The sequence below is a fragment of the Lithobates pipiens genome, unplaced genomic scaffold, assembly GCF_037356315.1.
Source record: "Lithobates pipiens isolate NorthernLeopardFrog02 unplaced genomic scaffold, aLitPip1_a1.2 Scaffold_28, whole genome shotgun sequence".
Taxonomy (NCBI): Eukaryota; Metazoa; Chordata; class Amphibia; order Anura; family Ranidae; genus Lithobates; species Lithobates pipiens.
The window spans coordinates 209,209,453-209,231,958 of NW_027507789.1; the positions used below are offsets into that span (position 1 = coordinate 209,209,453).

The following is a 22,506-nucleotide window of genomic DNA, read 5'->3' on the forward strand; positions in this document are numbered from 1 at the left end:
TTATTATATGTATATATTTTTTTGATTGCTCTTATGCATACATGTTTATACCATGTATGACTGTCAGGTTTGTGTCAAATGTATGTCCCTATATATTCCATCACGTTTGTGAATAACAGTTATACTTCAACATTGGAAAAAAGAAAAAGTAGATGGGGCGCTATACCTTTAAATATAATACTATAACCAAATATTATTGCTAATAAGTGAAGTTAAACGAAAATAAATAAGTGAATAAATGGGGTGCTATACCCTTAAATATAGTGGGGTAACCAATATTATTCTTAGTGAAAAAAACAAAAATTATTTTAAATGACTGGTGAGGAGATTTAGGTATTAGATTGTAAGAAAAAAAAAAAAAAAAAAATGTCATTTTTACACCCACATAAAACTAAATCTTGAATTTAAGTGCTAATAAACCAAACAATAAAAAGTGTATATAGATAAAGGTAAAGTTAGTCCATAAATCGCAAAAGGACATGCGATAGTGATGTTGCTTTAAAAACGCAAAGATAGAAAACAGTTCCAAGAGCAAGCTGTGCAGGAGGTATGTGTTCACTAATGCAGCAACTTCCTGGTGCGAGTGACAAGTAATGATATTGCCCTCACCAGATTTCTTACCCCTGCTGGGGTGAGATAGCCTCCACAGTGTAAGCCCCTGTGTCGCTGTCTGTAGGCTTCCTGGGGGGTTCGTTTGTCGTCCGCTGGGGAGAAGTCACTAGGCTCTCAATGGAAAAGAGGAATGTCCATAGTGTAACCCGTTTTTATAAAAAATGTCCTACTCACATTTAAAGTGGAAGTAAACTCCCCTATCGTTTTCAGCCAAGGAAGCTGCCATCTTTGCCTCTATTTAATATTCAACTGCTATGGTGCTGCCCATGTGATTCGTTATGACACCAGCCATTGGATGGTTTGATAGTTTGGCTGAGAGCACAGCCAATGTGCAGTTAGAATTCCCGGCATGCCTTTTTTTTTTTAACTGTTTACAGTTTACAGTTACTGGTCACTGTGATAACCAATTAAAGGCCATCACAGCGATCGCGTGATTGAGATCCAGTCCTCCCAGCTCCTGATCCATGCTGGGTGTGCACTGTGCAGCATTCTCCTAGCACAAAGCCAGGTATGCACATACACGGTCCTACAAAAGAAGAATCACTTCGGTGAGGCCACATATACTATATGCCTACGAGCGCTGTCATGGGGTTAAGCCAGGCATAGGCGGTTAAAATGCCTGTTCGAGGCATGTATGGGCAGGCTTGTTCGATCAACTTGGGTTCAACCAGCCTGCCGGATTTTACATGCGATTATCGCTAGCAGCTGTTATAGACGCTAACAATAATCACTGTATTCTCCTAGCACGGGTGGTTTTCCCCGCCGGGAGACCACAATGGCTCAGAGGGAGGGACTCCCCTATCAACACCAAGTTGATCTCGAAATCGAGCAAATTTCTTTCCTACAACCCTTAGTGGCAAGAAAGAAATTCTGCCTATGGCCAGCCTAGAGCCTGGTCCACACTAGTTTTGTTTTTCGTGCAATCCCCACAGGTTACACAAAGAAAAAACAGACAGCACTGGTCGGGAGCCGCTGTACTAACCATGCGAGGTTAGTGCAGCGATCTCCCCCGCTGAGCTGTTGTGTTCTAACAAGGGATGGCCCCCGCTGGAACACTCCCATCAGCGATCTTTGCCATTGGCTGAGAGCGCTGATCGGGAGATGATCGGCTCCTGGTTTTGTAGCATGCAGGTCCGGCAGAAGTCGGCCAAAAGGCTGGCTACTGTCGTACAGACATACACACGGGGCAGAATGTCAGCTGGTATTTTTATTTACCGGCAAAGGTCTCCTGACATTCTGCCTATGAGTACGGGGCTTGAAGCATCCACCATCAACAGAGGTAGATGTTAATCATTTGTAAATGTAATTTAAACAGAAAACAAAATGTTCTTTTGATAAGGCTATTTCGCAACTTTAGAAAACACTGACCTTGTTTTGAACAATTTTTATCTTCTTCTTTCCTCCCCTTCTCTCATCATCCAGTCTCTTATCATACTGTAGAGATAATGTGGACAGACGTGTAGCCTGTAATAGAAACAAAAAAAAAAAAAGAGTGAACTAATGCCTCCTATAAATGGTATCCAGAAATATGACCCTATAACAAGTCACACTTGTCATCATCACCTTCTCATCAGAGCTCAGGTCCCCCTGAAGTCTCATTTCACTGTGATCCAGAGCATCCAGCAGACTAGCCGGACGGTGGGTGGTGACCCCTAAACTCTGCTCATACCCATCACAAAAGTCAGACTCCTGGCTTCCTTCTAAGACATAAAAATACAAAACCATACACCATTTGTTACAGGAGACAAAACCATTCAAGTGGACCTGAAAGAAAAATGTAAATGATGCTGTAGTATGCAAATTTACCCTATAGGGTTTATTTATTAAAACTGGAGAGTCCAAAATCTGGTGCAGCTGTGCATAGAAACCAATCGGCTTCCAGGTTTTTTGTTAGGCTGATTGGCTATCATGCACAGTTGCACCAGATTTAGTAAATCAATCCCTATGCTTCGGAATCCTCCTGAGAAGGAAAAAAAAAAAAGAAAAAAAAAAAGCTGCATATCTACAGTATGAGATCAAAGCCAATTCTGCCTCAGGCTATATGAGATTTGGTGATGTTACTCTTGCTCTGCTCACTGTTCTTGCAGGAGAAGAAGCTGTACCTAGAGAACCTGCAGTGCTAGGACCTCTCTGCTTCTTTCTGTGAGTCCTTCATTTCTCCTGCAGCTTCCCGATTACTAACCCCCCCCCCAGTCATCAGATGACCAATCATTAAAGGGAAATGCCAACATAAGGAAGCCAAGCCCTACCTCCAACTAGATGTTGGTCACTACAAAAAGAAATAGGGATTGATTTACTAAAACTGGAGAGTGCAAAATCTGGTGCAGCTCTGCATGGTAACCAATCAGCTTCTAACTTCAGCTTGTTCACTTAACCACTTGCCTACCAGGCACTTTCACCCCCTTCCTGCTCAGGCCCATTTTCTGCTTTCACAGCTTGAATGACAATTGCGCGGTCCTGCAAAACTGTACCCATATGAAATTTTACCATTTTTTTTCACACAAATAGAGCTTTATTTTTGGGGGTGTGTGATCATTTTTTTATGTTTTGCTTAACAAACAAAAAAAGGTCTGAATATTTGGCAAAAAATAAAAAAAATAATTTCATACTTTGTTATAAAATTTTGCAAACAGGTAACTTTTCTCCTTTACTGATGTGCCCTGATGAGGCGACACTGGTGGGCACTGAAGAGGCTGCACTGACAGGTGGCACTGATGGGAATGGATAGGTGGCACTAATGGGCACTGGTAAGCAGAACTGATGGGTACAACTGATGAGACACTGATTGGCACTGATTGGCAGCAATGGTGGGCACTGATAGGACTGCACTGATAATCAGGACATTGATAATGAGTACGATGTCCCTTTAACAGAAGCCGGTTATCGGCTTTCTTCTTCTCACGCAAGGCGTGAGGAAAGAAAAGCAGATAACCGGTTTGTGTTTACATCAGGGCTCGACAAAACCCGGGCGCCAGGTCGCATTGGCGACTAGAAATAGCGACCTCGCGCCTGGGGCAGCACAGCTGGGGGTATCCTGTCTCTGTGGACCCCCCCAGCGTGATCGCGTCGGGCCGTTCCGCCGGCGGCCGAAAATTTAGGCCGCGGCTTTGAGGCCTTCTGCGGTCCTATGATTCCTTATGGAATCTGGCGCCCTCTTGTGGTCGCCGTTGGTATGACAAACCAGTAATTCTAATGAAGCTTCCTCTGAGTGTTTTATATTACCTGCCTTTTCTTCCCTTTATTTAGAACCCCCTAAACATTATATATATTTTTTATTCTAACACCCTAGAGAATAAAATGGTGGTTGTTGCAATACTGTCTGTCACACCGTATTTGTGCAGCGGACTTACAAGCGCACTTTTGTTGGGAAAAATAATTTAGTTAATAAAAAAATAAGACAACAGTAAAGTTAGCCCAATTATTTTTTATATTGTGAAAGATAATGTTACGCCGAGTAAATTGATACCCAACATGTCACGCTTCAAAATTGCACCCGCTCATGGAATGGCGACAAACTTTTACCCTTTAAAATCTCCATAGGCGACGTTTAAAAAAATTCTACAGGTTGCATGTTTTGAGTTACAGAGGAGGTCTGGGGCTAGAATTATTGCTCTCGCTCTACCGATCACGGCGCTACCTCCTATGTGTGGTTCGAACACTGATTTTATATGCGGGCAGGACAGGGCGCGTTTAAAAATTATTATTTTTTCTTATTATTTTAACTTTTTTTTTTTCCACTGTTCTTTTAAAAAAAAATGTTGTGTCACTTTTATTCTTATTACAAGGAATGTAAAAATCCCTTGTAATAGAAAAAGCATGACAGGTCCTCTTAAATATGAGATCTGGGGTCAGAGAGACCTCGGATCTCATATTTACACTAAAATGCAATTGAAAAAAAAATTGTCATTTGAAAAAAATAAATAAAATGTCCCTCTAAGAGCTATGGGCAATGGCTTGGAGACGGGGGGGTGGGACGGGGGGGCGGCGACGGCGCTGCTATATTCCCCTCACTCGTCTCCATGTCAGGCCAGGGACAGGTCCGGATCGCCGTCACGGACCTGGCTCCTAACTTTTTAAGCTGGCTCCTAGATTCCAAGCAAATTTGTCAACCCCTGGTTTACATCCTGTGATTAGCTGTCATTGGCCCTTTGCCTCGATCTGTAATCAGCCGAGTCTAAAGGACTCAGCAATCACAGAGTGTGCTACCCGCAAGCCACAGGGGGCACGGGGGCAGAGCGGTCAGGGGAGGGTGTCCATGTACGCGCTCCCAGCAAAGTATGCATGCACTATAGCAGAAAGAAGTGGAAAGCGGTTAAGCTTTGACAAAAAAAACAAAAACCAAGAAAAAAAAAAAAAGCTGGAAGCTGATTGGTTTTCATGCAGAGCTGCACTAGATATTTCACTCCAGTTTTAGTAAATCAACCCCATAGTGTAACACAAGGCATAGTAATACAATAATAGGGAAAAGAAGATCTGCAGGGAGCCCACAGGTATTGCTGGCGATTAGGCCATCTTTGTGCACAGCTTCCAGAGCTTAGGTCCTCTTTAACCCCATCCTTCCACCTGGCTTATAGCAAAATGACAGCCAGGCAACATGTCGCTCGGATACACCACATCTCCGATCATGGTAAAGAGCCTATGATGTGGGCTTGTTACCATGTGATCAGCTGTGTCCAATCTTAGCTAATCACAGTATAAATAGGAAGTGCATGTTATCATCATTCCTCTACTCACACTGACACCTGAAGTAGAATAGTAAAGTATCGAACCAGGCAGAACTTAAGCAACGCAGGTTTAACAGCTGATAACATACAGGTTTATGTTCAAAGTATTACAAGATAAAAGTCTAACTTATAGTTTCTTACAATACAAGCATATAAGATATATTCCCCAACCAAATTGAAACAATTGTGAATTGTTCTCACCTTGAACCAGAATGGGTCTTTTCTGCCAATTCTTGGAAACACGTCAACAGATAGGGACCAGTTGTCTGGTCCCCTCACAGAGTTTTGGGTTCCTGCTCGACCAAGTTCTTAAGGGAAATTCACCCAAGACCACACTCTGGAACAAGTTAAGTTTTTTCTGACTCGTACGAGGAGACAAGTTACGGGCAGATATTTGCTCATTGGTTTTGACCTCTATGATCCTTGCAATAAGGCAGCATACACAGAGTTCAGCCTTATGAGCTCCTATCGGACTTGTCTGACTAACAATTGTAGAGCTTGCATTTATTTACCCTTTTACAAGTCTATCTCAGCCATCTGTCCTAGATATGATTGGTTGCTAAGATCTATGTTAATGTAACCAAACATAAATCTGACACCTGTTCTACAACCAGATAAACGTAATTACTCCCAGAATTCCTATATGTTCATTAAAATGATTTATAAATGCTTTTGTCCAATTAAAAAACACCTGTGTAGAGACAGTCTGGCACCCAGCTGTATTATCAAACCCTCCTCATCTTTGTAAGATTTAACCAAGTTCAAGAAATACAGATTTACGATCTCGAGAGAATGAACTTTCAATAACCTCACCAGATGTGTTATATGTCTCACTATATAATCCTAAGTCTATCATCTACATAAAATATACACACACACACACACACACACACACACATACAACACTAATTACTTTATTCAATATTGTCTTATTAATATACATATCAGTACTTCCTTATAGAATGTATTTTAACAGTTTTAATGAGGGCCCAAGCAGACCTTGGTTTGACCCTGTCAAACTTAATGTTCTGTAAATAATTTCCCATATTCCACCTAATTATTTATAAACCCAACGTATAAGATGTTCTCATCTTATCTCTTGTAATGTGCTGTCAAGTTTTTTTTTTTTAAAGCTTTGTAAAGATTGCCTGGGGAATTAACTACATGCCATATAAAAGACAAGACCTGTTTGAGACCAAGCGTCCCTGTCGGCTGTATTTGTTTCAGAACAGACAGGGATAGTAGGAAGCAATTTATTATTTGCAGGGGGAACGACAGAACAGCACTTCACAGCTATACTGTAACTTAACCTGCGTGTCAAGTGTTTTCGAATTAGCGCTTACTTAAAAACTAAAACAATGAACTTTCACCCAGGAAAATCTAATAAAAAAGTATGAGAATGAAGCAGAGCGGTCATCTAAAGTTCAACATTTAAAAATAAATCTTTCTAAATCTATGGAGAACATAGTATAAATTATTAAAGAATAATAATTATTGCTTTACATATTGAATATTAATAAGACCACTACTATACAATAACAATATGAATAATAATATGAACAACATAAAATATATATATTGGTTAATATGAAATTCTACTACACACCTCTAATGAGTAGAGGAGAGCTGATAAGCAGTTTTCCTGACGGCAAGGGGGGGTTATGCTGATAACCAGTGCAACCCCATCAGCGATGCCCCTCAGTGCCCACCATTGATGCCCATCAGTGCTGCATATCAGTGAACGTCAGTAAAGGAGAAAAATGACTTATTTACAAAATGTTATAACAGAAACAAAATACTTTTTTTTTTTTTTTTTTTATGTTGAATTTTTCATTTGTTTAGAAAAAAAGTAAAAACCCAGTGGTGATTAAATACCACCAAACGAAAGCTCTATCTCTCTACAAAATAAAAATAAAAAATTCAAAAAAATGTTGATTGGGTAAAGCATTGCATGAATGCGCATTTGTCATTCATAATGTGACAGTGCTGAAAGCTGGCCTGGGCAGGAAGGGGGTAAAAATGCCAGTATTGAAGCAGTTAAGTAATGTACAGCGAGATCATCTGACCCTTACCGCCATCTCTCTTCCGCTTTAAGCTTGGCACATGAGAGTCCAGTGCCTTCGCTTTTTTTAAGGTATCACGAAGGCTGGATGATGCACGAGAGGACTGAGAGAGCACAGAGGAGTCCAGGGATAACACAGGAGGGCCTCCATCTTTTCGGACTTTCTGGGGTCCAGGCGGTGGCATCTACATAGGAGACAAAATAGTAAGTTGCCCCTTCAAAAGAAATGATGCCTTGAATCATCACGATTCTGAAAACTGAAGTTATATTGAGTCACTTTTGAAAACTAGTGCAAATAAAAGGTGATCATATGTGGGTTCTACTTTTAACCAAATACTTATTCATTTGGTACACTCACAATTTTCTGTGCTACACGGAAGAACTGAGACACGTCACGGATGATATGACCGAAATTGTCATAAACGCGTAGGTATGGACGGACCCAGGAGGGAAGTTGTGAGCGAGCATCGCTATTAGTGAACCTGGGCAAAAGAAAAAGAAATAAAAAATACATAGCAGATTTAATGTACAGAAAAAATACTAAAATGTTGATCTCTGAAGGGATGAGATGGAGTGTGTACTAAAGGCAAATCCACTCTGCACCTGGAAGTGCAGTCACTGTAGATCTGAGGGGAAGATCTGAAATGAGGGGAGGCTCTGCTGATTTTATCATTTAATCATGTGCAAGCTAAAATGCGTTATTTTTTTTCCTTGCATGTCCCCTTCAGATCTACAGCGACTGCACTTCCAAGTGCACTTGTAGTACAAAGTGGATTTTCCTTTAGTAAATAATCCCCCAATGTGTATTAGTGAAAAGCAGGATAGGCTTCTTTAAAGAGAAGGGTTTTCAGGGATCATCTAAAGATGGATAGATTAGGGTACAGTTGGACAGATTGGGGTAACGAGTTCCATAGGATGGGAGAAGCTCGGGAGAAGTCCTGGAGGCGAACATGAGAGAAGGTGACGAGGGAGCTAGAGAGCTGGTGGTCTTGGGAGGACCGAAGAGAGCGACTTGGTTGCCATTTTGGGACTAGGTTAGTGATGTAGCCGGGAGGCCGAGTTGTGGAAGGCTTTGTAAGTTGTTGTTGATACTTTGAATTTTATTCATTGGGTGAGCGGAAGCCAGTGGAGGGATTGGCAGAGAGGACTACTAGACACTGAAAGGTTGGAACCGAATGGAACAATATACCACTATTATTTCCACATGTTACATAAAAGTTATAGATGTCTCTAGCTTTGAAATAGCAAAATTCATATGGAGCGATCCAACACGTTTTGACTAGCCACAATCAGCGGTTCACAGTTCTCACACACCGGCTCGCTTGTGCATTCACAATTCTTACTCAAACTGCGGTTTGATATCCCCTCTGACTAACTGACCAATACCTTTTTTTGGAAGATGTCACAGTTGTTTAACCACTTCTCATCTGGCCACTGCATATCTACGGCCGGATGGGAACTCTCTCCTGAGTGGACGTTCAGGTACGTCTCTCAGAAGGGGCGGGATTGCGCACGCGCATTCCCGCACAGAGGCGCAATCCCGATGCGCTCGTGTCACCCGGACATGAAACATCTTAGATCGGCAGGAGGGCTCGGTGATTGGCTCTCCTGATCACGACGGCCAGGTCCAATCACAGCCGCGATGTGATGTAAACAAACAGCCAGTTGCTAGGCGATCGGCTCTCCTCTCCTCACACGGAAGTTGTCGCTGAAGAGAAGAGAACGGTTCTCTGCAGACGGCTGGTGATCAGCGAGTATGAGCTGTTTTTTTTTTAGAGCTTTTTACTCACTGATCACCAGTCTAGTGTCACCACAGTAAAACACACACGTCTCCAAAACACATGTCCCCACATAGTAATGATCCCCAAAACACATGTTCCCCACATATATAACAGTAAAATCACACGTCCCAATAATCGTTTGCACACATATGTCCGTGATCACCTACGCACATCTGTACATGATCATTTGCTTGCATATGTCCGTGATCACGCAAACCAATTATTATACACTTAACGGGATTTTAATTTTTTTTTACCAAAAACATGTAGCAGAATACATTTTTGCTTGGATTTATGCCAAAATTCGATTTTATTGGATTTCTTTTAAAATAGAAGAAAATATTGTTTTTTTTTTCCAAATTTCCTCTCTTTTTTCGCTTGTATCACAAAAAAAAAAAAAAAAAAAAAAAACCTTAAAGCTGAAAATTGCTCTGGGAAGGAAGGGAGCGAAACTGCCTAGTATCGAAGTGGTTAAATATCAAAATGCATCGCTCATGGAACTGACAAAGAACTTAGCTCACAGGGTAGCCATTCTATTGAGGAAATACAATGTCAATGATTACCATAAGTGTCTGCATTTTGAACATTGTTCTTTGTTAATGTGCCACTAAAGTGTTCTATGAGCTATGCATTTTGCTATTTAAACAACTGTGGGCATCTTCCCAAAAACGATATTGGTCAGTTAGTCAGAAGTGATATCAATCCGCATTTTATGAGTAAGAATTGTGAATACACAAGCAAGCCAGTGTGAAAATAGTGAATCACTGATTGCAAAGAAGTGCTGTGTTTACGGATCGTGTCAATTACTAATCTATATAGAGTTTGTCACTGTTAACCCTTGTAATATACACATTTTTCAGTAATTAAGGCTGCAAGGGGCCCTAAGATAAATGAATCAGTCTCCTATTTAGAAATGAATATATTAAAAGCATCCCCTCAATACATGCACATATGCGGTGCTATATATATATCTTTTTTTTTTTTTTTTTATTTAAGTATAAATCATTATTCAAATGATTTTTCGATTTATGACAATACATCAACAAATATCAAAGAAAAAAGAGAGAAAAAAAAAAGAAGAAAGAAACATCAAAATCAACCCATTTTAAAATAAAACATATAAATCAAATCAAAACCAACCTCACATAACAAATATAATAAATATACCGGGAGCGACAGAGAGAGAAAAAAATTCAATTAAATTTATGGCCAAAAAATAATGCAATAATAATACACTGCATATGATAATACATCAACTTCATTTATAATATACATTATATTTATGTTGCTGCTTAATATCTTCCTTTGTTATTCCTTAGCTTATGTACTTTTAAGACAATAAATAAATAAAGGAAAAAAAAAAGGAGTGAGCTAACGCAGACTCAAAACTTCATGGCTTCCTACCCCCCCCCCCCACAGTACCACAGTACTGGGTGGGTGGCACTGTGGGTAGTGATGGGTGGCAATGTGGGCACTGATGGGTGGCACTGATGGGGGGTGCTTTTTTATTAAATAGGTGGCACTGTCAGGGGGCAGGTGGGCACTGATACGCTGGCTGTGATCGGGACTGATGTCCTGATCACGGCCGCCAGTGATCTGTTTTTTTTTCTCCTCGCGCTATCAGCGCGAGGAGGAAAAATATCCGATTACCAGCTCTGTTGTCTCACATGATCAGCTGTCATTGGCTGACAGCTGATCACGTGGTAAGGGGTCGGGATCGACCCCTTGCTCCGATCCGTGATCAGGCGAGTCTCATAGACTCGCTGATCATAGATCGCGCCCCTCGTGCACGGGACGACGTCAGTAGACGTAGTCACGGCAAAGCAGGTCCGTGCTGTAGCCGTCATTCGGCTATAGCGCGGATCTCTAGAGGTTAAATAATCATTTTAAAAAAAAGTTTTTATTTTAATCTGATTTTTTTTTTTTTATTTAACCGCTTGCAGACCGGACCATTTTGCTGGTCAAAGACAAGACCACTTTTTGCGATTCGGCACTGCGTCGCTTTAACTGACAATTGCGGGGTCGTGCGACGTGGCTCCCAAACAAAATTGACGTCCTTTTTTTCCCACAAATAGAGCTTTCTTTTGGTGGTATTTGATCACCCCTGCGCTATAAACAAAAATAGAGCGACAATTTTGAAAAAAAACGCATTATTTTTTACTTTTTGTTATAATAAATATCCCCCAAAAATATATAAAAAAACATTTTTTTCCCTCAGTTTAGGCCGATACGTATTCTTCTACATATTTTTGGTATAAAAAAAAATCACAATAAGCGATTATTGATTGGTTTGAGCAAAAGTTATCGCGTTTACAAAATAGGGATAGTTTTATAGCATTTTTATTAATAATTTTTTATTATTTTTTTTTTTTACTAGTAATGGCGGCGATCAGCGATTTTTATTGTGACTGCGACATTGTGGGGGACCCATCAGACATTTTTGACACATTTTTGGGACCATTGTCATTTATACAGTAATCGCTGCTATATAAATGCAGTGATTCCTGTGTAAATGACACTGGCAGTGAAGGGGTTAACCAGTGGGTGGCAGTGTAGGGGTTAAGTGTTCCTAGGGGTGTGTTACTAACTGTGGGGGGGTTGGGCTTTCATTTAGTGAACACTGATCTCTGCTCCAATCACATGGAGCAGAGATCAGCGTCACTAGTTGCTAGGCAGAATGGAGAAATGCTGTTTACTCGGCATTTCCTCCATTCGGCCGCTCCGTGAGACGATCGCGGGGATGCCCGCGGCGATAGAGTCTGCGGGTCCCGTGACCGGACTCACGGGGGTCCCGACCAGCGTGGGAGCGCGCTGCCGGCGGCACTCTCCCGATGGCAGGGCGGCATTGAATATTGGACGTACCTGTACGCCAATATGCCTGCCCGTGCCATTCTGTCGACGTACATCGTCGTGCGCTGGTCGGGAAGTGGTTAAAATCTATTTTTTAGATTTTTATCAAATTTTTTTTAATAAAATGCTTTTGGAGTAACAATCTAGCTAAAGAAGATTTTCTATTTAAGATACATTAATAATTTTGTTTATTCAGCATGAAATAGAGCTTAGTTATGTAGCATGAGGCTTTATATTCTGAAATATTTACATTTTTGGTAAACTCTTTCAATGAATCCAAGCTCTGCAAGCGGAGATAACATGCATGGATGCGTTCACACAATTTCACAGTAACCATGAGATAAAACAAAGTTCAGGTTTTGCAAATCTATGTACACTACAAAATGTATGATTGAATTGGTTCTGATATCGCTGTTTTACTAATCTGACAGCTTATAATTCGAAATAGGAAACCTTCATTTTTTTTGCACATATTAAAGATTCTGACTACTGGCATTACATTTAAAGTGGTTGTAAACCCTTACAACACACTTTGACCTACAGGTAAGCCTAGATTAAGTCTTACCTGTAGGTCCAAGAAATATCTCCTAAACCTACACGGTTTAGGAGATATTTGCCGAAAGACAGGCACCGCTGTCTATGGCGCATGGGCCGTAGACAGCGGCGCGCAGGCGCACTGAGAGCGGCACCGTCAACTGCGATATGCCGCGCGTGACGGCTCCCGTGCACATGCGCGGGGGTGACGTCATCGTGGCTTCGCCGAATGGCAGCGGCGGAGCAGCAAGACCCACCGAGAAGATGGTTGCGCCGGACTACAGGGGACAGCGGTGACATCGCTGGCTCCTGTGTCAGGTAAGTGACACATAATGGACTACTATGTGATGCATAGTAGTCCTTTATGCTTTACCTTTGCAGGGAATGAAAGAGGAAGTAAACTCATCAGGGTTTACTTCCTCTTTAAAGGGCATCTGTCATTTCAGATCCATCATGGCATCGCCTGTTAGCGGGCATCCACTCACCTGCTGCCACCACGTCTCTGACTTTGTTGTGCGACTGTCAGATCCCAAGCCATCCCATTAAAGTTAATGGGACTGTCGGTGAGTCAACAGTGGGTCAGAGAAGGAGCCGCTGCTGGGCAGAAATGACAGTTGCTCTTCAAAAATTATGATTTTTTTTACTAGTGATTTAAATCAGGATGACTCGATTTAAATCCACCCTGCGCAGTGGCAATGCAGGTGGGAGGAGGAAGTTGAGAGGAACCTATATTCCTTGGTCACAGAGAGAAAGCATTCGACTGGATGTTGGCAACCCATGTGACTTTGGTGGCCATCTTGGATTAGGCAGAGACTATTTAAGACTCCTGTGTTTGGAGTGCATTTTGCGTGTTGAGTAGGGACAGAATACATGTCAGGCAGGGAACGTGCATAGCATCGGGGAGAGGTTGCTGAGGAGTAGGGAAAAGGCAGGGACACATCATTCTTCTGAAAGCCTCACCATTTGCGCATGGACTGGCCAGGCTGCATTCCACCCTTCAAGACAGCTGTTATCGGGAAACACCTTAAGCCTACTGCTTCTGACACATCGGTATTATATGCTGAGAGTTCTCCTGGTTGGGCTTCCTTCACCTCGGGCCTATTCTGTATTTTCAAACGTCAGTTACAATACTATTCTGTCTCAGTGCACTGTTTTCTCCCGCTAACACCACGCTGCACTTACCCAGGCTGAACAGATCTTTTGGCAAGAGATATAAATTATATGGCTTTGGGCTGTGGATTACAGTAAACATTTTGAAATGCTATCTTTTTTTTACAGCTTTCTGGTAAAATGTAATCTGGACTTGGAATGAAGCATGTGTGAAAAGTTCCACAGAACCTGAATCATTTTTTCTCTTTAACGTCCCTTTGTAACTATCCTCAACAAGCATGTCCAGATTTGAAAAACCGACTCTCTACCAATTCTTAAGAAGTCACTGCCTTTTCTCAGAACCTTGAATGTACCATTGTTCACGTCTTTCAGGAAAAACAGACGGCAATTCACAAAGGATGTTCTAGAAGTGTAAAAATGACATGACTTTAATTCAGGAAAGAGAAGACGATTGTCGGGTCTTGTAAAGGTGAACCAGTTGTTTTGGGCGACGGCACTTTAGCACAGGATTGAGAAGATTCCATGCCACTGCTTTCAAAACAGGATATGGCAAATTATCTGTGAAGGGCCTAGGTTGAGTGGTAGAGATTAATTCAAGATTAATTCAAGAGTTCAGTTGGGTTGGCTTAGTGTGAGTGTTGAATGAATTGTTATGTTTGGTATAAGGTTAGGGTTTAAAGTCTATATAATTCTCAACAATGAATTCTTGTTTGCTCCCTTTTGGTCTGTGAAATGTACCAGCGAACATGTTTTCGTATAGCTGGTTGAGAAGTGCAATACATCTAGAGAACTAATAACAGGGAAGCTGTGGCAGAGAGGATGCGGGAAGTTATCAGTTAGCATTGTCCCCATTTCTCTATGTGGACTAGAGAACACCAAGCACAGAGAGCATAGACTGTGCCAATGAAGTGACCCGAGGGCCTTGGAGGATAAGGCCCACTTCCAGCTACAGTGCCACAGGTACTCAGTAGCATTAGGCCAGCTATGCATGGATTGAAATTCAGCCAGTTCAGCAGGGACCACCTGAATTTTCATCCATCCATGTATGGGCACCCTGTTTGTACAAAAGTCGATCTATTGATGCTGGTGTACAACCAGCCTGTCTGTGTTTTTCCCAAAGGATTAGTGTCACCGACTATAGCCGGAAATATTATCATTGTGTTCTGCTGGCAGGGAAGACTCCCCGCTGGCAGAACACAATGGCGCTGTGGGAGGGATTCCCCCCATCAACACAGTCAGTGTTGATGGGGGAATCATTTTTCTTTTCTTGCACCTGTGGTGGAAGGAAAGAAATTTGTATTATCTTTGGCCTGCCTTAGACACCCACTTCCAGGGACTCAGCTCATATCTCCGACTTCACTACCACATTGCGCTGGGATCCAACTGTGAATATACTGTATCTTCAAAAATAGGATTTTTGTACTCACCGTAAAATCCTTTTTCTCTGAAGTTCATTGACGGACACAGCTCCATTAAATCTTGACCGTAGGGTTATTACGCCACCTTCAGGAGAGGACTAGGCAGAACATGTAATATATGTGAAAAACAACAGAACTGTACAGTTCCGCCCAGGGGGCGGTCCTTCTGGCTATAACCCCTCAGCCTGCTTCCTGGAGCCCAGTGGAAGCAGCAAACATAACTTCACCCACAACCAGAGGTGCTCCTCAACGGAGGAGTCACCATCTGAACCGACCGGATCAGAACTTGCGGCCAACATATGCGTCAGAATGCACTGGCAACCAAAATGTAACATGGCCGCATGTTACATGGCCGCCTGCAAAACCAAAGCAAGCATCAGAAGATGCGCTTACATCAATTTTGTAGAAATTAGCCGCCTTAGACACCTGGGAGACGTTTGATGTCGGAAAGCCGAAGAGGTCCCAATTACCCTGGAGGAATGGGCCGTGACAGGAAAGGGGGGCACCCCCCCTTCAAGGCGTAAGCCTGGACAACGATCTGTCTGATCCACCACGAGATGGTGGTCGACAAGACCACCAGTCCTTTTTTCGGACCAGCTACCGAAACGAACAGAGAATCTGACTTCCGAAAGGGAGCTGTGGCAGACAGATATGCTCTTAGGGCCCGGACCATGTCCAGGGAATGGAGGGCCACCTCCTTAGGGTGGGTCGGCTTAGGACACAGAGATGGTAACACAATGTCCTCATTGAGATGGAAGGCCAAAACCACCTTCGGAAGAAAAGAAGGTTGCGGACACAACACCAACTTATCCTTGTGGAAAACCAGATAGGGTAACTTGCAAGACAAGGCCACCAACTCAGAAACCCTCCTGGCAGATTTAATAGCCACTAGAAAGAACACTTTCTAAGAAAGAGACAACAAGGGAATTTCCCTGATGTTCTCAAACAGCGGTTTCTGAAGCGTCAATAGCACCGGGTTCAGATCCCACGGAGGTAGAGGTGGTCGACCCGGAGGGACTACATGCCAAACCCCTTGTACAAAAGGAGTTTACCAGTGAGTGAGACGCCAAAGGGCATTGGAAAAAGACAACCATGGCTGATATCTGTCCCTTGATGGTGCTTAAGGCAAGTTTCTGATCCACTCCTCGCTGTAAAAACAGCAGGACCCTGGAAACGGAATAGATGCGTGGATGTCATCCCATCTCCTCACACATGGAGATATAGTCCTTCCACGTACGATGGTAATTCTTCCGAGAAGACAATTTCCGTGCCCTCAGCATAGTGGAAATTACCGAGACCCCTTGCACAAAAGGTGCTTACCAATGAGTGAGACGGGTCGTTGGAAAAAGATAGCCAAGGCTGATATCTGTCCCTTGATGGTGCTTAAAGCCAGTTTCTGGTCCACTCCTCGCTGTAAGAACAGCAGGATCCTGGAAACCGAATAGGTGTGCATACGCCACCCCATCTCCTCACACATGGAGATATAAGCCTTCTACATACGACTGTATATCTTCCGAGAAGAAAATTATCGTGCCCTCAGCATGGTGGTGACTACAGAGTCCGACAGACCTCGGTTCCTTAGCACCTGGCTTTCAACAGCCATGCCGTTAAAACCAGCGACAGTAAAGCAGGATGGATTACTGGACCTTGCGATAGGAGGTTTTTTCGCATCAGCAACCGCCAGGGAGCATCCACCACCAGGCATACTAGGTCGGTGTACCAGGGACATCGAGGCCAATCTGAAGCGATCAGTATCACTGGAATCCCCTCGGCCTCCACTCTGCGAAGGCGTAAATCAGCTGGTACTGCTCCCATGGAGCCACCAACGCGTCTGATGCATCTGCCCTTGTCCCGGACACGAACCTCCGCACCTTGCGATTGAGCCGAGAGGCCAGAAGATTCACATCTGGTGTGCACCACCGCAGGCAAAGAAGCCTGAACACCTCCGGATGCAATGACCATTCTCCTGGGTCCAGCATCTGGCGACTTAGATAGTACGCCTGCCAGTTTTCTATTCCCGGGATGTATATGGCAGACAGACCCGGTACGTGTCGCTCTGCCCAGCAAAGGATGTGAGCGACCACTCGTGCTGCAGCCGAGCTCCTTGTTCCTCCTTGATGGTTGACGTATGCCACCACCGTGGCGTTATCTCACTGGATCCTGATCGAAAGCCCTTGGAGCCTCATTGACCATGTGGAGAGACATAGCCTGATCGCTTGAAGCTCGAGCACATTGATCGGTAACTGAGATTCCTCCCTCGACCAGAGGCCCTGGGTCGACTGTACACCCAGCACTCCACCCCAGCAGGTCAGGCTGGCGTCCGTTGTGATCACCACCCAATGAAGAGGCAGGAACGATTTCCCGGACTGAAGGACCAGAGAAGAGAGTCCCTGACTAACTGGGTCACCTGGATCTGCTGATCCAGGGATAACAAAGATTTGTACCATTTGGACAATATCTTCCTCTGCAAGACTCTGGTGTGAAATTGGACGCACAGTACCGCCTCGAAGGAACCACCTGCGGTTAATCAACAGTTTCACCACAGCTCTGAGAGTCTGCAGTTTGTCTGAAGAGAGAAAAACTCTCACTTCCACAAAGTCCAGCAGTAAGCCTAGGTACTCCAGGCCCTGAGTCGGCACTAGCACCGACTTTTTGAGGTTCAACACCCACCCATACTTTAATAAAGACTCAGGGTGCTGAAGCCAGGCCAAAGGGGGGAGCCACAAACTGGTAGTGCTCTTCCCCCACTGCAAATTGCAGAAACCCCTGAGGCATATGGGTATATGCAAGTACGCGTCCTGGATGTCCGAAGGACGCCAGGCATTCCCCCTGATGGAGTGCAGAGACTACGGAGCGAACTGATTCTATTCTGAACCTTTGTACTTTCACAAGTACCCCTTCCTTCTTGGGGACAACAGATTGAGGTAAAATCCCTGAAATCTTTCCAGCTTTGGAACAGGCACTATTACCCCGTGTCTGAGCAGGTCCCTTACTGCCCCAAACAGGGCCTCCCGGCAAGCCGGGACTAAGGGTATGCTGGAGGGAAAAAAAAAATCTGTTTGCCGGCCAAGAGAGGAACTCTATTTTGTAGCCTGATGAAATCAGTTCGCAGACCCATTGGTTGGACAGGACAGAGGCCCACCGAGCTGCAAACTCCCGAAGGCTACCTGTGTGTCGGGTGAGGGCAAACCTTCACGTGGTAGTACTTTAGCTCGCAGGCTTGTCCCTCAGCAGTCGCCCTGTTGGCCTGGGAGGGCTTACCTGATGTCCCGGGCGGACGAAAAAGCCTCTTTTGAGCGGAAAAGGAGGGCCCTTGCCTGTGGTGTGGCTCCTTACCCTTCTTCCCACCTGTGACATTCTTAACCACTTGACCACTGGGCACTTAAAAACCCTTAATAACCAGACCAATTTTCAGCTTTCGGTGCTCTCACATTTTGAATGACAATTACTCAGTCATGCAACACTGGACCTATATGAAACTTTTGTCCTTTTTTCACACAAATGGAGCTTTCTTTTGGTGGTATTTAATCACCGCTCGGTTTTTTATTTTTTGTGCTATAAAAGAAAAAATACAGAAAATTCTGTAAAAAAATGAATTTTTCTTTGTTTCCGTTATAAAATTTAGCAGATTAGTAATTTTTTCTTCATAAATTTTGGCCAAAATTTATACTACTACATATCTTTGGTAAAAATAAGTACAAATTGGTGGATATTATTTGGTCTTTGTGAAAGTTATAGAGTCCACAAGCTATGGTGCCAATATCTGAAAATTGATCACACCTGAAGCACTGACGGCCTATTTCAATTCTTGAGACCCTAACATGCCATAAAATTACAAATACCCCCCGAATGACCCCTTTTTGGAAAGAAGACATTCCAAGTTATTTAATAAGAGGCATGATGAGTTTTTTAAAGTTGTCATTTTTTCCCACAATTCTTTGCAAAATCAAGATTTTTTTTAACTTTTTTTTCACAAAATTGTCATATTATCAATTTATTTCTCACACACAGCATATGCATACCACAAATTACACCCCAAAACACATTCTGCTATTACTCTCGAGTATGGCGATACCACATGTGAGACTTTTACACAGTGTGGCCACATACAGAGGCCCAACATGCAGGGAGCGCCATCAGGCGTTCTGGAGCACCCAGGACAATTCTGACATTTCTCTCCTACATGTAAAAATCATCATTTATTTGCTAGAAAATTACACAGAATCCCAAAACATTATATATGTTTTTTTAGCAAACACCCTGGAGAATACAATGGTGGTCGTTGCAACTTTTTATCTCGCACGGTATTTGCGCAACAATTTTTCGAATTCTTTTTTTTGGAAAAAAAAACAGATTTGTGCTTAAAAAAAAAAAACACACAGTAAAGTTAGCCCAATTTTTGCGTAATGTGAAAGATGAAGTTACGCTGAGTAAATAGATACCCAACATGTCACTCTTCAAAATTGCACACGCTCGTGGAATGGCGCCATACGTCGCTACGTAAAAATCCCCATAGGCGACGATTTAATTTTTTTTTACTGGTTATATGTTTTGAGTTACAGAGGTCTAGGGCTATAATTATTGCTCTCGCTCTAACGTTCGCAGCAATACCTCACATGTGTGGTTTGGACACCGTTTTCATATGTGGGCGGGACTTACGTATGCGTTCGCTTCTGCATGCGAGCACATGGGGACAGGGGCTCTTAAAAAAAAAAAAACATTTTGGGGATGTCTATGGCTGGGTATTGCAGGGTATCACCGACTATGGCTGGGTATCTCAGAGTATGGCGCTGCAGAGTATTGCGTTGCAGAGCATTGCAGGATATTGGCGGGTGTTGCAGAGCATTGCAGAGTGTTGCAGGGTATTGGCGGGTGTTGCAGAGCATTGCATTGCAGTGTTGTAGGGTATTGGCGGGTGTTGCAGAGCATTGCAGAGTGTTGCAGGGTATTGGTGGGTGTTGCAGAGCATTGCAAAGCGTTGCAGGGTATTGGCGGGTGCTGCAGAGCATTGCAAAGCGTTGCAGGGTATTGGCGGGTGCTGCAGAGCATTGCAAAGTGTTGCAGGGTATTGGCGGGTGTTGCAGAGTGTTGCAGGGTATTGGCGGGTGTTGCAGGGTATTGCAGAGTGTTGCAGGGTATTGCAGAGTGTTGCAGGGTATTGCAGAGTGTTGCAGGGTATTGCAGAGTATTGGCAGGGAATTGAGGGGGTAAATTTCGGTGAGCAGCGATGTGGGCACTGCAGATGCAGCCCACATCGCTGCTGACACCGATCTCTTCCCCCTCCGCTGTACCGATCGGTACAGAGAGGGGGAAGGAGGAACCGGCGTCATAACATGACGCCGGTTTGTTTACAAGTGATCCCTCCGTCATTTGACGGAGCGATTACGTAGTAAACGACCGCGATGAGCGGCCGTTTACCGTGATCCGTGATGCGCCAGGTGATGCTCTCGAGAGCGGAATTCTGGGAGGACGTCATATGCCGGCCTCCCAGAGTTAAACAACCGCCCTGTAGCCGTCATTCGGCTATGGGCCGGTTGTTAAGTGGTAAATAATGTCATCCAGAGAAGCTCCAAATAGCCGCTCACCAAGGAAGGGCAAATCCGTCAAAGCCTTTTTTATTTTTTAGATGCCTGGTTCGCAGACCAGCATTTCAGCCAGATCAGGCGCCGCAGCACCACTGCTGATACCGATGCTCTGGAGAGCAAGGGAAGTGTATCCAGGGCCGCATCACAGACATACTAAAGGCCCTGCACCAACTGGTCTGCTAGTTCTACGCAGACCGGAGGAGACTGTTGCTTCTCCAATTCACGATGCAATAGTTTTGCCCACTCAGTAAGGGTCTGCGACACTAATGCAGTGGCCAGTACCGGTCCTAGCGCTGACCCCACTACCGTAAACATGGACTGGGCTACTGCCTTGGCCCTCCTGTCGGTAGGGTCCTTAAATGCACGGGGCCCCTTCTACTGGAATCGTGGTTACTTTATTTAACCTGGATACTGGGGGGTCAACGACCGGGGGAGCAGACCATTTTTTTTAAGGAGGCTCTCTTCAAAGGGGTAACGCATCGCCATTCTTTTTGGGACTGAAAAGGTCCATTGTGGGCTTCCCCATTCTTTGTATATGAACTTGTCAAAATAAGTCAGATACGGAAACACCTTAGGTGTACGGGCTGGCTTAGGGGACCCAAAAGGGACCACCACCTCAGCAGAGGATCCTGCTGCATCCTGTATTTTAACGGTATCACGCACAGCGGTGATGAGCGCTCCAACTAGTGCTTTTTCCTGCGTGGACCCCTTTTCGTCCGCACTCTCCCTCCACCCTGGCAACAAAGTTTCAAGGACTGCCGTCAAAGCGTCCAAAGGCACTGCACTATTTGCAGGCGAGCCGGTTGCAATTGCAGGGAGATATGGGGAATCACCACCTGACCGAGTGCAGCGACGTGCTGTCACTGATTGTTGTGTCCTTTGTCAGCTCACAAGTGTCCAGGAGTAAAAACCACGCTGTTCTGAGGCACAGGAACCAGCGCTAGGGAGAAAAACCACTCTGAGGCTACAAGAACATGGCTGCCGGATGTTCTTGTATAGTAAAAAACACGAGGAAAATGGCTGCGAGACTCAGAGAAAATGTCCGACAACCATGCTGCTGACAGAGACCAACAGAAAAAGGGTAAGGACCCCCGGCCCAGGTACATACACCGCACCACAGCCAATCCATGCCGCATCCCCCGCAGGGGGGGATGGGAATACAGGGACAGGGAGAGGAAAGGGAGAAAAGGGACCCCCTAATTGACCTCCCAGGGAATGCCCAGCTGCTCTGTCCTGCCGACTTACCGTCCAGACGAGCTGGAGGCATCCCATCACAGACCCACACCAGAGCAGTACGGGGTGGCTGCTGGCCACGGCACACTGTGATAAAGACACCCGTAGTCTGGTCATGTGTGCGCCCCGGAGCATGTAGCTCACAGTTGACAACAGATCACAGGATCTTAAAATCTTGCGCAAAAGGCAAAAATCCAGAAAAAATCCCCAGGACCGATGGCCCCGGTAGGGAGCCTAGGTCCTCCTTCACTAGGCAGAAAAAAACTGAGCTGCAGGAAGCAGGCTGAGGGGTTATTAACAGAGGGACCGCCCCCTGGGCGGAACTGTACAGTTCCGTTTTTCACATGTATTACATATTCTGCCTAGTGCTCACCTGAAGGTGGCGTGATAACCCTACGGTCAAGATTTAATGGAGCTGTGTCTGTCAATGAACGAAAGAGAAATATGTTCTAGCACGTGGACTTATCAACCCCATAGCTGGACTCACCTCCTATCCTCTTTATTATCCTTTACCCTGGAAGTATTCCTGAAATTGGCCTATGATCCCATTTATATTATTCTCTTTCCCCAATAGTGTCCAGGGGCATAGAAAGAAAA

General features: G+C 44.2%; 1 protein-coding gene and 1 non-coding gene across 2 annotated transcripts in view; both read right to left on the minus strand.

Annotated features, from left to right (window-relative positions):
* Nucleotides 1-22,506, minus strand: part of RTEL1 (regulator of telomere elongation helicase 1) — a gene marked incomplete at its 5' end in the record, with an annotated part of 273,291 nt that overhangs the window by 137,484 nt on the left and 113,301 nt on the right. Inside the window, 4 exon segments of the mRNA XM_077460418.1 lie at nt 1,981-2,076; nt 2,176-2,312; nt 7,409-7,583; nt 7,757-7,880. Coding sequence (XP_077316544.1) covers nt 1,981-2,076; nt 2,176-2,312; nt 7,409-7,583; nt 7,757-7,880 — 532 coding nt within the window.
* On the minus strand, nt 6,522-6,652 carry LOC143937614 (small nucleolar RNA SNORA63). The gene has a single exon (XR_013263705.1). It is a non-coding gene; the product is annotated as a small nucleolar RNA SNORA63 (small nucleolar RNA).